The sequence below is a fragment of the Gymnogyps californianus genome, chromosome 1, assembly GCF_018139145.2.
Source record: "Gymnogyps californianus isolate 813 chromosome 1, ASM1813914v2, whole genome shotgun sequence".
NCBI lineage: Eukaryota > Metazoa > Chordata > Aves > Accipitriformes > Cathartidae > Gymnogyps > Gymnogyps californianus.
The window spans coordinates 72674101-72694242 of NC_059471.1; the positions used below are offsets into that span (position 1 = coordinate 72674101).

The window sequence follows — 20142 nt, forward strand, 5'->3', positions numbered from 1 at the left end:
GCATGGCAGAAAGGATAACCACTTCTAGTAGCTCTTTTCATGCAAAAGGCTGGTTTTTAATTATTGAAGTTTGAAATTATGCTGATTTCATTTAGTAGATCAAATCGGAAATATTTAAAAGGACAGTCTGTTACCAGAAAAATGGCACGTTTCAGAAGCGCATCTCTTAAACCACAAGTGTAACAAACCTAGATGTATTTAAGCAAAATGTCTACAGCTAATGAATTTAGTTAAGGAAGGAATTTACACTGTTTTGTTGAAAATTTCTTAACTACATCATGCACATTTCTCGTTTGTTGCTTGATTACATGCTATAGAAAGAAATACAGAATTAAGACAACTAAAGGAAAAACAAACATCCTTCAGAATCCTTTCAACTTCACTTTCCTTAAATTTTAACCTATTTCAAATAAAGCCCAAGCAGAACTTGTCTTGAGATGTGCCTTAAGAATCATCAAATATGGACAGGTCATGAGAATACATGCAAAACAAGTTCCATCAAGAATCTAATACCACCAATTTTCTCAGAAAATCTCCTAACAGCAAATTCTGTGGGGAAGAAGAATTTAAAATAGACATACTTCAGTAACACACGGCTCTCCCATGGAGTGCCCCAGTCAAGATTCTTGACCCTGCTGTATGAAGATACATTCAATATTTAGCATAAGAGCAGAAGCGTAAGAGCAGAAAATGAGGACCTTAAATGTTCTAGAGAACACAGAGAAGGGAGAAAGCTTTGTGCTATTGCAGCAGTTATTGGGAAAGACTTCGAAGGCTTAAGGACTTTTAGACTACACCTATTCTAATAAACTAAAGAGGAGAAGAGTATGGGTTGAAACACTGACACACGTTCATCCACACTGCTTACCTGTCAGCAGGCTCCCAAACATAGTTTTGTCTTGTCCACCTAGCGTATTGCTCTAAAGACTGAGCAGGCTGTAGACTTTTGCTTACAGATAATAAAGACACGGCTACCCTGCTGCAAGAGGAAAAAGCCCTGTGGCTACAGGCAGCAGTCTAAGGCTGGTTCCATTAGTGTTAGAACCACCTCTGTACTGTTTTATTCACTTTTACAGATAGAATTATTTTGTCAGTAATAACTTGGCCTTCAGTTTAAAGAGGGACACACCTAACTAACTAAAGTTCACTTTCACCATAAAGCACCATCCAGAAGAGCCATGGAATAAACTACTGCTAGATTTTAATCCTTTAAGGTAACTTTCCCTTGGTAACTTTGACATGCGTGCACTCAAATGTGCAGACTGAAAACATAACGCAGAAGTAAACTACTTCTCGCAGGTTGATAAGAGAAAAAAAAATCTACTCTAAAGTATGTGAATTGTGACAGAAGTAAGTAAATACTTCCTTATACAAACACTTTTATTTTCTAACTGATAGAACTCAGCTTCAATATACGGCTGTCCTGAAGTTCCTGGTTCTTTATGCATCAAACATGATCAGGAGCTCAAATTTTAAAGTGTGCCTTTGCTTTTAGCACTCAAATGGGCTTAAACCGCCTTAAGGAAACACAAAATTTTCATTCTAGAGAAGGGATAAAAGAAAGTGTTCAACAATCTACATTTACTAGATTTTTAACAGCATGGCTTAATTGTTGCAGCATGACAACAGTTCATCCAGTCACGAAATAAACATAATTCTCCCTAATAATGGAGAAAACCCTACACAATGTAATTAAGGAAGTTTTTATAAAGAGTTTTAGAACTCAAAAAGAAAGTCAAGTGACTCGCTCTTACTTTCCTCAACCAATTTGTTGGACCACAGCATGACTAAGTACTTAAAGGCAGAACAACTACAACTCTGGCAACAGTAATAACGGTCTCTCATACACAGATGACCTGAAGATATTTAGTTCCTCCAGCACCCGGCTTAAATATATGCTAAATATAGCCTTGGCCTTTTCTTCTGACATTAAGATGAAATTTGTCACAGAGCTCTGTCTCACTGCTTTTAAACCCTAGCTCTAAAGGGTCAGAAATCCATTTCTCAAGCTTTCCTAGAAGTAAGCTATTCACCAGGTTCCTTCCAAAAAGTCTTTACTCTTGCTTACCACTTTGAAATTCCTTGATTGGCACAGCAGCAGAAATTCACACAGTGCTTCAAATGCTAGAAAGGTTACAAACTTCACAACAAAGCTGTGCCTTAATGAGAAGAACAATTGACTTGATGTGCCATACGTGACACACTGAAAAATACATCATATCTGGACTTGTGGTAACTTTATCATTGCGAAAGCGAGTCCTAAAAGCTTTAAGACCACCAAATTTACTGCTTTGATACACTGTAAAAGAATAATTCATCTGGAAAAGTTCTGTCATGACATGTATAATGGTTATCAAATGATAGCCTTCCATTAGACTGCAGTCTACAGTCCATAGTCTATGGTCCAAAGACCATAGCTTAAAAAAAAAAAAAAAAAAAGGGTAGCTTTTTTTTTTTTTTTTTAAATGGAGGAGTATGAATGAGGTACTACATTACCAGATATTAGAAGGGATACTGATGGTTTGAATATATGGTTATTTGCATTGTACTCAGGAAGTATATTACACACTTAAAAAAAAAACCAAAACAAAACACAAAAAACTGTCCCTATGCCAAAAACCTGGCAAATCTAAGATGGACATGATATAAGACAGCAGACATAGCTGGAAAAATAATTTAATAAATTTACCAACCTTCTGATTGTAAAAATCATATACAGGTATTTTTTTAAATAAAAACCCTCCATGGAAGCTCGTTCATAGCTTACAAGGCCAGGAGAGACCTTACAGGATCAGCTGACCTCATTAATGCAATAAGCATCAGGACTTTGATGAATTAAATTCTGTTTGCACTATACTGCTAGTTTCTCTCAACTTGAAAATTATTAGTGAACAACTTAGCAAGCATTGCAATGGACTATTATCACAGCGGAAAGTTATCCTCGTTACTAAAAATGTGTCCTGTTTCTAGTTTAAATTCATCTAGCTTTAGTTTCCAGTATCTTAAGTTTTTGTTAGACCTCTACTATTAAAATACTATTTCCTACAGTTACAGCTATAAGCTTTAAAAACAGAAATTTTCTCGAAGAGCCTAGTAAGAAACCTTTGCCAGTCCTGCAGTCATTCTTCTGGCTCCTCTGGTTTCTTTTCAACACTTCAACACTTTTTGAAGTGCACTGGGACAAGGTATAGCTAGCTATACAACTAAATCTGGAAAACAAGGAAGACAGGAAGGGGAGAAGGAAGAAGTGAGAAAAATAGTGGGCAATGAGAAAAATTACACAGGGAAAAAGTATGAATGAACAAAGGCAGACTACCAGACTAGAGCCAACATTCTGTAATAAAAATAGAAAGTAGAAAATCCAAAACCTAGAATTCTGAAGCTGGCTGCACTTTACGTGCAGCTGCAGTGATCTCACTGGAAAGGGCTCTCGAGTGTTTGCAGGCTTTTTTCTTATTTCAAGCTACAAAGCAGATAACCTCAAGAAAACAAGGGTCATTTTACAGTCTGCTCTTGAAAGCTACTCTTTGCTCATCTTAAAAGATTATGTTGGGCAACCACTTTATACACTCTCATGGAGTGTGTGATGAGGACAAAGAATCCCACAGACTGCATTAATCTCTTGTTCATCGAACAGCAGTTACTGTTCTCAAGTATAAAAGCTTCCAGAGGCTCAGATATTGCAGGCGCAGCCTATAAATGCTGAAACAGCCATTCAAAGGCGGCTATGAAGCAAATGAATTTTACCATGCATATAGATTATTTGTCTTACTATTAAGTTACGTTTTCAGTCACACATCACCTAGCTTCCAATTCTGAACACTACATGGTGAACCTGTGAATGATCAATTTTTATGAGAGAAAGTAAATCCAAGTAGAAAGTTTCAAATTGAAAGAAAATAAAACTTACTGTAATTGGCACATCTTTTGTTCCTGAATTTAATAAATGCAGATTTAAAATTTTTGGCAGATCTGTTAAAGAACAAAAAACACACCTGGCTATTAGGCTATTTTAACATAAGAACCTTATACAAAGTCATCTGCACTAGCTGGTTTCTCATATAAATCCACTGTTGTTCAGTGTTAAAAAGTTAGACTAACATGACAGTACAGCCAATCAAAATAGCTAGTCCCTAGAATGTGATATACTTAAAAGCTGCATTTTTGTGTATTAGTAGGTATTACATGCTTCAGCTAACCACTTGTATTGCTAACACATTAAGAAATGAACAGGCTAAAAATACTACAATGAATGATTTTGCCAGATGCACCAATATTCAGCAGAAACTAATCTTATTTTAAAATCTTTAAATATTAAGTAAGTTGCAAGGAAAAGTACTTCAGAAGCTACCTTCTTTTAGGTGAAAGAAGATATATACTGTTTTTCTTCAGTAATGAGTCCCTTTTACAGTTTCAAAAGATACCTTCAGTTTTACTACTTTCTGCCATATATATATTTTTTTTATTTCACTAAACAATATTCATTTACAATGTAAAGTGTTAGGCATAAATGTGTAAGTGGCACTTTAAAAAAAAAAGATCTTATCATAAGTAACAAATTTGAGTTTGCACACTTTCATTATTCCCTGTGTCCAAAAATTATTAAAACTTACGCAGATGTAAAGCAATCTTTCAAAACAAGTTCACAAATTAAGTAAACTCACAATGGTTTTTCAGACTAAGCCATGTGCAACTGTGTAAGACTAATGTTATTACTAGACTTATAACTGGATGTGCAAACTACTGTTTGCTTGTACACATCTCAAGTATACTTGCAGGTGAATACATTTGTGCACTGTTGTAACACATTGTTATCCTGCTTTTGAAACTCTGGCTTTTAAAAAGCATCATTCCACAAGCAACCCTGAAGAGTACAAAGATAACTGGGCTTTCCCCTCCCCACCCTACTCCCCATAAATACTTTGAGATGTGAAATATAGTTTACCTTGCGTTCGTAGTGTACCAAAATCTAGCATTTCTGTTGATGAATAGATTCCTGGCGCTTTAAGAAAAATAAAAAGAAAAGTTACCATTTTCTTATTATACTAGAAGTTAATTAAGCTGAATAACTAAAAAAAAAAAAAAAACAACAAACCAAAACCAACCAACCACTTTTCTACAAACCTGTTGTAACTTCTACTTCAACAGGGAGAATGATAAATTCTGTGTTGTCTGAGGCATTTGTTTTTATTCTAATGAAGGCTGTATGATTATCTGCTTCTCTTGAAGAAAAGCTGGCTCTCATCACTCCTTTTGTTTCATAGGGAGGTATTTCCTGATAAATAATCAAAGCACATCTATAAGAGTGCAGTAATTACAAAAAAGGTGCCACACCAAAAAATTACAATAGAAGCATTGAGTATAATTGTAGTAAGAGAAGAAGCTGCAATAGCAGTAAGAGATAGGCTGCATGTTATTAAAATTGCCATTACATTTAGTAAGGATAGTTGTAATCATCTGATATGACACTGATTAAAAATAGGTATATGCAAGAGGACTTTCACATCCCATTTGATTAAGTTTTATGTATTAAAATTGTGGTAAAAAGACAGTAGACTAAATTGACAGAATCTAACAATAAACAAAATCTATTCATAAAAATGTTAGAATGCAGTAACATCAAATATTGGTTTTGCATATTCTAATTGTTTTTTCTCCAAAGCAGACACAAGGCATACAGTTTCAATGCTAAACACAAATTGAAATAGTGCAGAACTGCAAGTAGCCAGAAGCTTGTGGAGCTGCACATTTATTAGTCACCAAGCAATTTACAGCAACTCAAAATGTGTTTTAGTTTCTGTACCAAGCCTATTCCATCAGTTCCAATCTGCACTCAGGGTTTGAAAGACAACTCTTTCTGTATTTGCTGGACACAGCTGCAGCATCACAGCTGAATTACTAACATCGCATTGCATATTCCTCCCCATCACATTACAGAGGGGCTGGGGAACTGGATCTTTTTCTTTTTTCTTTTTTTTTTTTTTTTTAGATAGAAGATGAAAACCTTGATTTGAAATTTGGAGCTTCTTCCACTTTAAATGCAAATAAATACAGGAGAAAATAGGAATTTTTGATGAGCAGTCCTTGCATCAACTGATGTTGTTTCAGTTGACAGCTTCTTTCTTTCGTGTTTTTGATGAAGGAAACGGGACAGGACATAATCCATATAGGTGCTGATTGTCTTACACATCTTCTGTGCTTTCTGTAGTACAACCTCATACCAATCCATTCTGGAGGTCAAGCCATATCTTCCATGGCACAATGACTGTAGATGTATTCTTTGAAAACTGTTGAATATCAAAGTAACTCGTTTCAACTGCTACTACTTGGTGAGTCCCTAAATCAGGAAGCCTTCAAGTTCTGTTTTCGCACTTATTCACAGACCTATCATAATGCAGCCATTCATTAATGTTTCAAAGGATGTGATTTGACTTTTCCATATGTGTAACCAGGAATCCAAGGTTTGTCAGATCCCTGAAGTAACTCTGAGCAGTGATTACAAAAATACTCCTGCATATGCAGACTGCTTCAATCATCCAAACATTTGGCATCAAAACAAATTTAGACAACGATGTACATCCATATGTCGAAGTATCATCACCATAGTTCAAATAGTATCTTCTACTTTGCAGCTTTTTCTAACTGCAGTGCAGCTCTTGATGTAGCCAATACAGTGATATATCCGAGTGTTTCCTCCTACTGGTTTAATTTCTTCTAGTTGCCTTATTGTTTTGAAATACCAATGGTTGATACGAAGATCAAGAGGATTAGTGCTGACTAGTATTAACCAAACTGCCTTTCCATGCAATACACTGGAAGCTTTCACATGCACGTCATCATTGCTTTAACTGGCAATCTGGCCTAGAGAAGGTGAAAAGCTACATGCTCTGAAAAGCTACATGCTCAAGAAACAGAACTAGCAATAAACTAGACATTTAAAAATCTTCTATTCTTTTGTTTGTGGCTCTAACATGTTTATTACATACCTACTAATGGCTACAGAATTCAACAATCCCCTTGAGTTCCTCCAACAACAAGGAAGGGGCTATCTTTAGAAGCAATGCCATTTCACTAAAACGGTGTGTCCTGGTTTCGGCTAGGATAAAGTTAATTTTCTTCTTAGTAGCTGGTACACTGCTGTGTTTTTTAGCATGAGAATAATGTTGATAACATGCTGATGTTTTAGTTGTTGCTAAGTAGCGCTTATCTTAAGCCAAGGACTTTTCAGTTTCCCATGCTCTGCCAGCAAGCAGGTGTGCAAGAAGCTGGGAGGGAGCACAGCTGGGGCAGCTGACCTGAACTAGCCAAAGGGGTATTCCATACCATGGAACGTCATGCCCAGTATATAAATGGGGGGCAGTTGGCTGGGAGGGGCAGATCACTGCTCAGACATCGGACGGTGAGCAACTGCATTGTGCATCACTTGTCTTTTTTTGGGTATTATTTCTCTCTCTTTTTTAAATTATATTCCTTTTCATTACAATTATTATTATTATATTTTTATTATTATTAGTTAGTATTATATTTTATTTTACTGTAGTTATTAAACTGTTCTTATCTCAACCACGAGTTTTACTTTTTTTTTCCCGATCCTCCTCCCCATCCCACTGGGAGGAGGGAGGGGGGGCAGCTGCGTGGTGCTTAGTTGCTGGCTAGGGTCAAACCACGACACGGTATCAAAACATTAGGACCTTCATTTTTTAAAAATCCATTTTAATGTTTACATCTAACCCTCAGCATTTGTTTATTCTTTCCTCTGCATTTTTTAAAATGCTTGTGATCTGTATTCATACTCACTTGTTTGCAACTTTTGGATCTAAAACTAAGATACTGCCATTCTCATGGACTTTCTCCAGAAAAGCCAGGAACTAAGTTTTATGATCATCCTTCTTAGCTCACTTGGAAATATCCTGGATTTACTCATTACAACAGATGTAACAGTCAGTGACAGTAATGATACACTTGAGCAAGAGACAAGTTTTGGAGCCCAGCGACTTTAAAGTCTCTCCCAGACAAAAAACAGTCATCAAAAAAAGGAATAATTCTAATTAAAGAGGAAAATAGGTTTTGTATCTAGATGGACATTACCAACAGTGTGATATACAACACAGAGCCAATACTTTGCCTTCAGGACACTTCTAAAATTTATTTCACTTAAAGATATCAGTATGTTTTACTTCAAAACTACATTAAGGGAAGAACACAACAAAACAGATTTAATGGGCCAAGACTGCGAGTCCATCCAACGCACTACCCCGTCTCCAGCAGCAGACATGAAGAGTAAAGAGTAACTGCAGGGCATGCATGTAGGAATATTTTCCAGAACAGTTTCCAGCTACTCTCAACTCACGATCTAGGGATTTATTGCAGCTAGACACACTGCTGTTTAATTTAGAAGTCCTTAATAGATTCTTCTACCCTGAGTTTGTTCAGCTGCTTTTTCAACCCAGCTATGCATTCACAGTGATTTGCAGGAAGGACTTTCTCAGTTAAAAAAAGAAAAAAAGAAAAAAAAAAAAAGGTAAAAAACATTCTGTATATTTTTCCTGTGGGTTAGATCCAGCTCACAGGTCATCAGAAGGACTACAGTGTCCTGAATGCTTAGGTAGGTATAATTCATTCTACTGGGAATCATCTTATTCGTCCCATTTCAAAAAAGCACAGCTCAATACAGATGGCTTCTTTTAATTAAACCTTTCCTTCAATTCCTATTGCCACACAATTAACAGACCCAGCTACCATTTCAATTTTTATGGGGTATTTTTAACGATTACATGACAAGAAAGAAAGTTGGTAAAAACCCCCAAAACCTAAAAACGTATCAAAATAAAACCTCCCCAAACAAGTACAATGAATGCTGCAAGACGTGACTACTCACCCATAGCTTCCTTGTACCTCCTTGCTGACCTGTTGGAAGCTCTAAATGGAGATCACCTCCACTGGAATACATTTCTACCACCTGAGGTTGATAACAGGAAAATGTTACGACTCAACCTTAAAGGGATCCTGTTTTAGTTATCAGGTATTCTAATGTGCAATGGCATGAGTTAGCAACTATTTGACCATTGGAGTATCTTATAAATTCACTTTTAATGATGATACAGCCATTTGCCAGCGCTACACTTTATGTGCTTTCTGTAGCATTTCACAGTTTGTGGATTGCTTACTAAACAGAATCAGATCACGTTTATCAGTGGACTATTCATTTACTTGTTTGGTTAGGTACAGACATCAATCCTGCCTTAACATAAGAATGCTTGCCAACGTTGCATACTGGGGTACACCATAAAGACACCTTACGCTGTACAAAACAAGCAGAAGGAAGCTAAGAGGCATGCCTGGATTAAAAGCACAAGATCTATTTTACTTTCTTTGCTTCAGTATTTTTCTTAATTACCAGTGAAGTTTAATTCTTTATTTTGCAGTAATTATGACCATTTTAAAAATGGAAATTTCACAGTAAAACCTCAATTTAGCAAATTAAGAGATCTGTGAGCATAATCTACAATTTCTAGAACAACTGATTTGCATTTAAACAGAACAACATTTATATAATATGAAAGATGTGGCCTCAAATAGCTTTACAGTTCAAACAGAATTTTAAGTACCACCAAAATAAACAAAATTTCAGTTTAATATCATAAACAAGCATTTAATGGTTCTCTCTTAGGCTCACCTGCAAAGGTTCACTGTGAGGGTTATGTATATTTATTATAGGAGAAAAACTGCTATTTACAGGAACTCGTGCCCCAATGAATGGGCGCAATCGATACGGGTTCGGTACTCCAATGCCAAACACCTGGTTCAGAAAAAGAAAAACAAGCATAAGCAGCTGTATGTAATTGTTGCAGAGCCTAACATATGTGCGCCAATTTTAGTAATCTACCAAGTACTCTTTTTGATTAATTTTATAGTATACTTTTAACCAAACATTTAAAACCAGTATCATGCTAAAGCACTGAAATAAACAAACTGGTTTAGTTTGCAGCTAACAGGTATTTCTCATAGCTACTACTTACTTACACTGCCATATTTAGAACACAGGAAGTCAAAATACCATCTTGTTTTCTCATACTCTGAAACATTAGATACCAGCTAAAGGTTAAAAAGACGTGAAATATCCTTTAATTATACCATTATGGAACAGACTATCCATATGGGAAGCGTTTTTGTTGTTGTTTTCAAAACATTGCCATTGTAAGAGTCATTTTCTTTCAACAAGAGGATTTCTCCCACTTTTCAGACATTTCAGACTCTCTCATCTGTCTGGTTTATCTTTCTGAATCTCAAGTGAGTAATTTTTTGTCAGCTTAGTGAATAACATTGTCTTGTCACTGGATCAGATGAGTACAGAGCTAAAGAATGAGCTAGATCACTGCAATAAGCCACTAAAATAACACACACAAAAAGGTTGTTGGGAGGATTTAAAACCCTACATAATTTCATCAATCTGGCTTACAGTACTGCCCTACAGATATTTACAATGGTATACCTCTGTGTTACAACAAGAAGCAGGGATGGAAACTTCTTCAACTGGGCTGATAAAAAACTAACCACTATTGTGCAAATATCCTTGGATGGTTAAGCATGCCATAATAGATACCGCTCTGGTTGATTCACACTTCACAACTTTTTCTGCAAGAGTGTAATTCTCTTACCTGATAAGTAAATACCCCATGATTAGAAGTGTTAATAAATAAAGTGTTCTCTACATTTCCCACTACTCTTGCGAGGAAAACTACATCAAAGGACGTATTCCCTCCTGGAAGAATTTTCTGGAAAAAATAAAAGCAAGCAAGCAGAGGAATAAGCAAAACCGTTTATTGAAGACATTCCACCCTGCAGATGAACAACAGTTTTTGTGCTACAGAAGATCTCCATGTGTTCAGTTTTCCATAAAGAAGTTAGAAAGTCTACTGCAGATTTAGAAAAAAATAGTAGAAGTTTTAGACAAATAAAAATGTGTAACAAAATAATAAAAATACCAATATTTCACAACTATTATCTAGTGCAGGATCATATTTAATTGAATTTTTATGTTGAATTCTGAACTTAGAGTTCAGCTTATCACAAAAATATTTTGGACTGACAGTTTACAGAACATTTGGAGAAAGGCAATTACTGCAAGACTTCTGTAAGTGAGAAAGGTTGCTTATAGAAAGGTTTTCTGAAGTTTTTAGTGTTTACACGGCCCCTGCTAAGCCACAGGCCCTGCAGACAAAACTGAAACTGGAGGACTATATCTGACAGCAATGTGGTTAAGAGTTAACCCTGCTGACACCATGCTTTTTAACTTGCAAGTTCCTGTAAAATGATTGCAGTAGTTGTAAGTGCATTGGAGTGACTGCTTCACACTAACACCACTTTACTGGACTTACAATTTTCAGAAAAATTATAACAACAGCTTGTTCCTGTATGTGCTCTAAGGCAATGTACACTTAGTCACTTAGGCAACAAAGGAGATCTGCTGTTAAACTGTCAGTTACAGTATACAATTCCAATGTAGTCAGAACTCCTATGCAATATCTCATTCCTTCTCTTCTAGTAGGGTTTGTGTGTGTTTCCGTGCTCAGTTCAAATTTGCTTGGTAACTGATATGAGATCAAGAACTGCAGTATCCTAATACTTTTATGTATGTAATTACTGCAGTAAGTAGCTCATTTAAAGAAGGGAAGGAAATCAAGCTCTCATTCGGGGCGGGGAGGGGGAAGGAAAAACTCATTTTGAGAAAGCAGAATAACTTACCCTATTTTGAAAAAATGATGCATGAAAATGTGATGTTGTAGCAGATATTGATACTAATGTAATTGTTTCTTCTGAGCTAGGGTTATGTAGGTAAACTTTTTCCATTTTTGGCATTCCAACTGGCCTGTCGAAACAGAAAATTTGTCCCATTAAACCAGATAGGAACATAACAGAGATGAACACTGACAACAGAATTTTGCATTAAATGTTTTTTCAAGTAACATACATAAATTCTACCTTGAAGAATTACTTAACATCTCTTCCGTTATTTTATTGATTACTTTTCCTGAAGGCTTACCTAACATCGTATCATCCTCTAAAATGATACCTATCCAAAAATGAAATTCTATTTTTCAGGTTTTTACTTCAGAATCAGAAGATTCTGTGCTAGAACCTCTAAATAATTATCTTAAGAAAGATTGCACACAGCAACTTAAAATAAACAGAACACAGTCTAGACAAAAGTCTAAGCACAATGTTTTTCCTGATAGATTGTACGTTTTTCCTGATAGATTGTAAGTAGCCTTACCCAGAACTCAGAATTTTTCTGGTATTATATTTTATAATATGCTCAACAGAATTAAGTACACAGACATGTGCAGCAACAACTATTTTATTTGGATACTGCATTTGAATTCATACCTTAAGAAAAAAAATAAGAAAAGCTTGAGATAAATTCTAGAATTTAAGAAGTCTAAAACACAGAAGTCAAACAGTTAAACAACAGCACACTTTTTCAGTAACAAGACATGCTAACAATTTATTCCACACAAGCTTTAGGCTTGTTCCTTTTTGCTTACAACAACTGACGTGACAATAAATGCTTCAGTTTCACCAATTATTTTTCAGACTTCGGTACCTCTTCAGAATTTTTTTCATGCCTTTTAACACATACGTGTTAAGCATCAGCACCAAAGCACTAATAAAGTGTGTGGATTACAATTTGCTCCAAATTAAATTTTGGAATTCAAAATAGTTAACTCCTAACTTTCAGGCTACATGTATTCCATGTAGCACTCCCTCCCATGTCACCTGCTCCAAACATAGCAAGAACCGCAAAACTATTGATAAGAATTACTACCTGTAATACCTGAAGTGATGATGACCAATAACAGGCAGTTGTTCCGCCATCCTCAGTTAACGTTAACAGGCCAAACTAATAAGCGCTATTGTAGTTGCACAGTGTGTCAACTTGGGGGGGGAGGGTGTGTCTCAATAGATAGAGCAACATAAGTTTGCTGTAAATTAAAGGTTGCATTGACTGGAGGATTTAGTGACAGTAATCAAACTATACCACAATTTACAAAGTGACTGCGGTAACAGACAGAACCTCCTACTTGTGAAACATGAGCTAACCAGATAGATGCTAGAGACCATGATATTAATTCAAAGACACAATTATTAACCTTCAATAAACTGCATCATCATTAACAGTAGAATATATGTGCATGCTACTACCGTAAATCTCTTTGCTTCGCTTGCTGAGTCCTCCTAATTTCATGTCTCCATCAGCAAACACTTGTTCTTGATTCCTCTTTCACTGTCAAAAAATCTCATTTTGACTCCTCTAACGTAACTAGTAATGAAGATGACAATTTGTCTCCCCACCTTTTAAAATCCATACCAAACCTAAATCCAGGTTAAGCCATAACATAAAAGTATTCGTATCTGTTGCCAGTATACATGGGGATATTAGAAAGAAATGGTTTATCAGCTGTGATGTTTTGCATCAACTGCTGTAACTGCTACACTGTTGATCAATGGAATCAAACAGTAAACCCATACACTGTTCTCCGTTTGCTGGGGAAAAGCTTATCAGACCAGAGGAATCTGAATGAGAGCCAGCCCTCCAAAGTTCCCCATCTGTACCCCCAGGGGAAGAAAAAAAAACCAAACCAAACCAAACCAACCAAACAAAAAAAACCCCAAAACACCCACACCCACAAAAGCACAACTGAGAAGCGTGTCTGCTGATACCGAGTCACCCAGCACCGCCTGAATTCTGAACCCACTGCTTCAAACACTCCTTCACTGACATCAGTACAGATGTGCTTGAGCATTTTATCTGCTTGGAAACTGTGAAAGGCATAACCAAGCTTTTATAACAGTCAGCAATTTCACAGTGAATTTGCTGTTTAGAGAAAGTGGTCATGCCTTAAACAAGTACCCTCTTGATTCTACCAACGCCAAAAAAAAAAAAAACCAGACAGACAGACAGACAGACAGACAGAAAGTAGTCTAACTCCTCCAACATTGAAAAGCTCTTTCAGTATCTCCTGAGGATCAGCTGTCTGTTCCCTAGTTCTCACTGCAATTTCTCCTTCTCCTCAGTGGAAGACATGCTCCCAGCACCTTGTTGCAACTCTTTTGCTTGCCACAGTGCAGTTTCTGGATACTTCTCTTCCCCAGAGCACATTCAGTAGCTCCCCAAGAAGGGGAAACCATCCTCCTCCTCTATTACAATGCACTCCAACCAGTCTTCATAAGAGGAGCATAAGAGCTGAAAACAAGAATCAAGCAGAACAGTTCCCACCAACCATAACAGCAGGAAGTGAGACACGATGAGGTAGATTTTAAGCACTGTGTTACATGTGAGCAAATGACATAACTAGCATATCATCTGTGGTCTCTACAGAGAACCAGCTGTGTACTGAAAACCTAAGATCAGAGCTGACTTAAGTGACACTTTTTATGATGCATAATGTGTGAAACACCACAAAGCCAAGAACACTATGTTGAATGAACCGGTAATACTGAAGTGCCAGCCTGTTCCTGTCAGAAAGGTAGTTTGGAAGTAAAACTCATTATCCCACGAAATGTTTCAAATGTTAACAATCTTTTAAGGTCTTCACGCTTTTCCAGTTCTGAAAAGAGGGGAATATAAGACAGTATATTTGAGAGGCTAAAAGCCTATAAAAACAGTGAGTAGGGAAGCAGCCATGACAGACATCACAGTTCACTAACTTCAGATTCCAGACTAAACCACCACAGTATAATTATAGGTGATAAAGGCAGAAGTCACTAAAAAGGAATTCTGTTGCTAGGACTACGTTTTATTTTACTATTTTGTTGACCATTCTGATTTTGAAACAATGAGTCCAGTATTATGTTTTGCTGAGATACAGCTTTCCTCATATTCTTTAAGCTCGATGTTAGCCAAAACTACAGAAATAAGACAAACCTCACTTGGTTTTTCTGCCATCAGACACGGTAAAATCCAGGTAAAGCAGTGTGCACCAGACACCTTTAATGAACCTACATCCCAAGCAATAATGACATAAGGAATGCTCTCCAGGCTGCGGATTATCAAGCCACAATGATCTGAACAAGTATAGTGTTACCTAGTGCCAAATTTTACAGCAGAATTTCCTGGAGCAGTCACAGCTAGCACTTTTCTTTGCAAGAAGCTGGTACAGACACACACCTTCAGGCAAACATGAACTGTCGAAGCACTTAAGATTTTGCTCCTGATCTTTTGTCCCTGCATAATCCTAGGTCCACCTACACTGATAAAAATCAGATACCACAACCTAGATGAGAAGATGGTAATTAACAAGGGTGAGGTGCCTGTTCAAATGGGTACAGAAGCCTATGTTCATGTTCTTTACTGCTGCAACTCAACTCTTTGCAAAGTCCGAGTTAGTATCTGCAGTGTATCATAAGCATGTCCTTGCAATGAAATTTGTTGCTGCTCTAGGTATCAAGAGGTAGATTCTTTTAACAAAGGAAACCAGCTCCTGCAAAAAGTTGGGGAGATGAGTCCTTGAGTTATTGGCTCAAACTTAACTTGCAAAAATATCTAGCTACTCCCTGTGAAGCAAATATGGATTGAGAAAATGCCCTTTTAAAAGGGTAATTACATTTTTCTTTCTGCATATAGACACCTCTGTAAAATGTTTGTTTGATTGCTGAAAACTGATACAAATCTATTACAGAAAAGCAAAGGATATAAATTCAGCAGATACATTCTTCCTCTTCCATCTCCCATTCTTTCTAATGAGACCGGAGAGAACTGAAATCAACCAAAAGCTTCCCACTTAGATTTTGGAATGCTGGGAATATATATAAATATACTCAAGATTAAATTCAGGTAAATTCCTCATGAATTTGAGAGTTCAACAAATATGTTTTCCCCTAAGTATTTTTTTCTTTTAGCGTCTTTGGCAACTGCTGAAACAATTGTAAGACCAGTTGTCGCACAGCATATCAAAAGTTTCACATGGGTTAAATCAGTATCCTGTGTCAGACAGGAGAGAATAGCAGATGCGTAGAAGGCAAAAGTGTAATAATGTGGAAAGCATACAAAGTCAGGTGCCCAGAAAACTCTCCTAGCCTCTAAATATACGCAGCTTGGGAACTTCCTGAACCAATGCAGATGGTTCTCCACTCAGAACATCAGAGAGAGTGAGCTCCAACAATAAGAACTTGGGTGTTGACTTGTAACGTATCCAGCTACTTTTAACGAAATGAAATGAGCTGGTCGTACAAGGTTACCTCTAGAGACTGACAGGGAATGCCTTTTGTACCCCATTCTGAAGAAAACGCTAGCTCCTTACGTGAAGGAAGCCTGCACGAGGTACAAGACTAGAGAATTAGCAACTAGAGCATTCTTCCTGTTTCACATGAAACTGTATGCGTCACTGGTTGAGTGACACAGGCAAGTTGCTTCTTTAACTGAAGTTAGAGTAACCGAAGCACATAAGTTTGAGAATGCAAATGCATTTCTAACTCAGAAAAGCAAAAGAAAACAGAAGGGTTTTGTTTCTGTATATGTACTAGCCTACAGACCAATCGTTTCTCAGCTTCCACAGTTCACTGGCTTTTAACAAATCAAAAAAGTTATTTTATATTACACTTGACAAAAAGTTAGTGTCCATGTAACATACTAAACGGAGCCAATTCCCCATTTCATGTTAGGAATCTAACTTAGATCCCATACAACAAATCATACCTTTTCCAAACAGTTAGCAAAACCCCATATACAAAACACCAGTAGCAGAGTCTTATCCAATCATGTCACCAACTGTGATTTGAATGAATCTAAGAGTGTAATAAACTATTATTTGCTTTGGCAGCATTTTGCAGTCTAGCATGATAAACGAACAAAAACAGAGGTAGATCTGGACTAAATGTCAATGTAATGTTAACAAACTCAAAGGGAAATGAAAATTTCATTTTGCAACATTTTTTAAAAATTCCAACAATCTCAAACTCTCACACATTAGAAGTGTATCAAATGTACTGTGTAAACATTTGGCTGCACATCACAGTTACCTTATTGGTCCTTTCACCACTTGTAAATATACCTGTTTAAAATGTAAGAAAACTAGCAATTTGGATAAACTCTCTAGTTGCTAAAATACTTGAAGTAACGTAAGGTCTCAAGATCTGCAAGAAGGTCTCAAATATTTGAACATTACCAGGCAATTGCTTTCAAGGCCAGCTCAAGCTTTCATAGAATATCCTGCCAAATACTTGAGCTCATAAACAAGAAACATGAAAACGTTACAAAAATCCCCTAAGGAAAACATTTCAAAGGAAATGCAAAGTGAGATTCTTTATCAACAGAAAACCAAAAGACAGATTTTCAGAATACTGTCCTACCAAGAATGGTACCTTGCTCAAATTGAGTGAAGCAAGAACCTCCATTCACCACAAAAGCATATGTTGATCAAGGATTAAAATATTACTTCTGCTAAAATTATCATTCCATACATTAACAATCATTTCTATGAAGCAGGGGTAAGATGTCAACTTCATCTTTGAAATAATTCCACTTTTTAAAATTTTGATGGTAAGCAGTTCTAGCTTATATTGTGTTAGTATCCTAAAATACTCAATACCCAAGTGCTCCATGACCAAAAGTTACTTCTACCAAAAATTTTTGAAGAACTTACAAACTTTACTTTTGAGATAGCCAGAGTTGAATTAACACAGATGAAGGCAATGTATCAAGATCTATGAAGATTCAAGTTCTCCCACAAAGCAGGTGCAGGAACTGAATATAAACTGCCCTGCAACAGTATCCTTCAGTCTTCACCCAGATGGGCCACCTGCAAGAGCTCTAATACGAACATTTGTCTCAAGCACAGAAAGCCATATAGGTGATGACTGTTCTGCCAAAATAGCCTCTGAGCAACCAACTCCCAAAGCTGTGGAAGACGATGTAATGGTGACCGTTTGTACGTTAGAACACCTCAATTAGTCCATTCCCATTTAACAACATGGGAGAGTAACAGATTAAAAGAGAGATTACAAGGAACAGAATGTAGCTAAGAATAAAGGCAGCTAGTTGTGGAGTTGGTTTTGGGTGGAGGTTTTTTTGCTTGTTTGTTTTCTTCAAAGCCCTGAATCTCCGATATCCAACATGTTGCAGAATTTGTTCCAGAGGAAGACTGGTGTTGCTTCAGAAACACAAGAAGGAGGTTTTCACATTAAATAACCAAATGAGTATTCCACTTAGTCCAAGCAGTCCCCTGGAGCAGTGATACGGGAGAACCTGCCTCAGTTCCACTCCATTCCCAGAGGCTTAATGTATACAGAGAACATTTGGGATCTCTTCAAGTGAGCTAAAGATTTGCATATCCTAACATACAGCATATATTTCCTTTGATAAATGTGAGATTACCTGGACTGCCTTCAAAGTGGTAGAATATGGTAGTGTTTATTTTATATTAAAACAGCATTAAAACTCCCCCAACTGTTATAAAACAGAAGTATAAGGCCATTGTAATCTCATCTCCAGGTGGAACACAGGAAGTGTGTCTACAGCACCTATTTATCAACTTAATACTGACTTTGATTTTCTGAGATCTCTAGATAAAATAACTTTTAATAAATATTATTCCTGCTCAAGTTGGCATCTTTTTGAAACATCTAATTAAACCCACACACTCTTAGCAGACCAAAACTGTCACAGGAAGAATGGGTTCGCTTACAACTGAAATTAAATATTGCAACTTTCTTTAGCGTAGGAATGATATATGTCGATAGCTCAGCACAAACATGAACTTTGAACAAGCTTGCTCTACCAAATGCTACATGCTACCTATTAACAAAACACCATTTAGGTACAATACTTATTCAGAAACTAAATACGCATTTTATGCCTTTCCTAAAATCCATTATTAACAAAGAAAGAAAAGCCAGAATTTGAATGTGAAAACCCTGTCTATTTTAAAAGGCAAAAAAGCCAAAAGCTTAAATCTGCATTATTTGACTTCCAAGGTGCTTGGCACCCGCAGTTTGTTCCCACCATAAGGTTGAGTTACTCAGCATTTCTCAGAGTTAGTTCACTTTTATTTAAATGCCTAAATACAGATTTTAAACTGAACTTTGGGGTTCCATATCTAAACCTTTTCTAAAACTGTTTTTGACATCTTACTGAAGTTTCAATAAATCAGAATACAATTTCTGCCTGAAATTATGACCTAAACTACAACAGATAAATTAATTATCATACACTGTTAGAAAAAAAATAAACACATAATGAACCAAGATCTAACACACAGGTTCCCTATTTTAACTGATAGAACGCAGTGATCCCCCAGTGCAGTTCCGCATTTATTGTACAAAGCCCTTCTTAAGTAAGAGATTTGCACTACTTTAACAGTGTACTAGATCTACACTATTTCCTCAATGCTTTCAGCTCTGACAAGAATAGCTTACATAAAAAGCCAAAATATAATGAAGAACAGCTTAAAGTATTTATGATACTGTCTGGGATCTATTTTTCGTAAGGAAAAAAAAAAAGCATCTTTGGAAATTCACAAAGCAAAAAAGCACATGTAGCTTTCTTCAGACAAGCATGCAAACTATAGATGACCTTTAAAAACAAGATATTTCAGAGCATATCAATAAAACACTTTATTCATATTAGAAAAAGGTGTATAAAATACACTTCAAATGTCAAATTCTGTAATTACTACGAACTGAAAAGTTTTACAATTTTAAGAGAAAATCACTTAAAACCAAATCAATAGGGAAGCTTACAGTAACTCTAACAAAGAGCAAACGGCTCTACAAGTTTGAGTTTGTACTGCACTCACCAGTATAATTTGTTAACTATAACCTAATTTTGTTACAGCAGAGATGCAGTAGAGCAGGGCTTACCACTAGGTATTTTACTATTCAATTTAGAAGCTCAATATCCTCTTACCTAGGACGAGTTACTGACATTACAAAAAACAAAGCAAAAACACACACATCAAAAGCTAGAGACTGTGAAATTCTGAAGGAATAAGGAAGAGGGGACAGAGTGATTTATTATGTCTTTACTCAGAAGTAAAACTTACAATTTTGTTAGACCGAGCACAAATAAATTCTGTAAAATGAGGCATTTTCATATAGCTTTGCTATTTAGTGGCATTATGTTTGGTTTTTTTGTATAAAGGTTAT

General features: G+C 36.4%; 1 protein-coding gene across 1 annotated transcript in view; it reads right to left on the reverse strand.

The window, feature by feature from the left end:
• TMEM131 (transmembrane protein 131) overlaps positions 1-20142 on the reverse strand; it is a 102001-nt gene that overhangs the window by 40496 nt on the left and 41363 nt on the right. Inside the window, 7 exon segments of the mRNA XM_050893147.1 lie at positions 3911-3972; positions 4946-5002; positions 5125-5275; positions 8879-8959; positions 9677-9799; positions 10659-10775; positions 11746-11869. Of these exon segments, the coding sequence (XP_050749104.1) occupies positions 3911-3972; positions 4946-5002; positions 5125-5275; positions 8879-8959; positions 9677-9799; positions 10659-10775; positions 11746-11869 (715 nt within the window).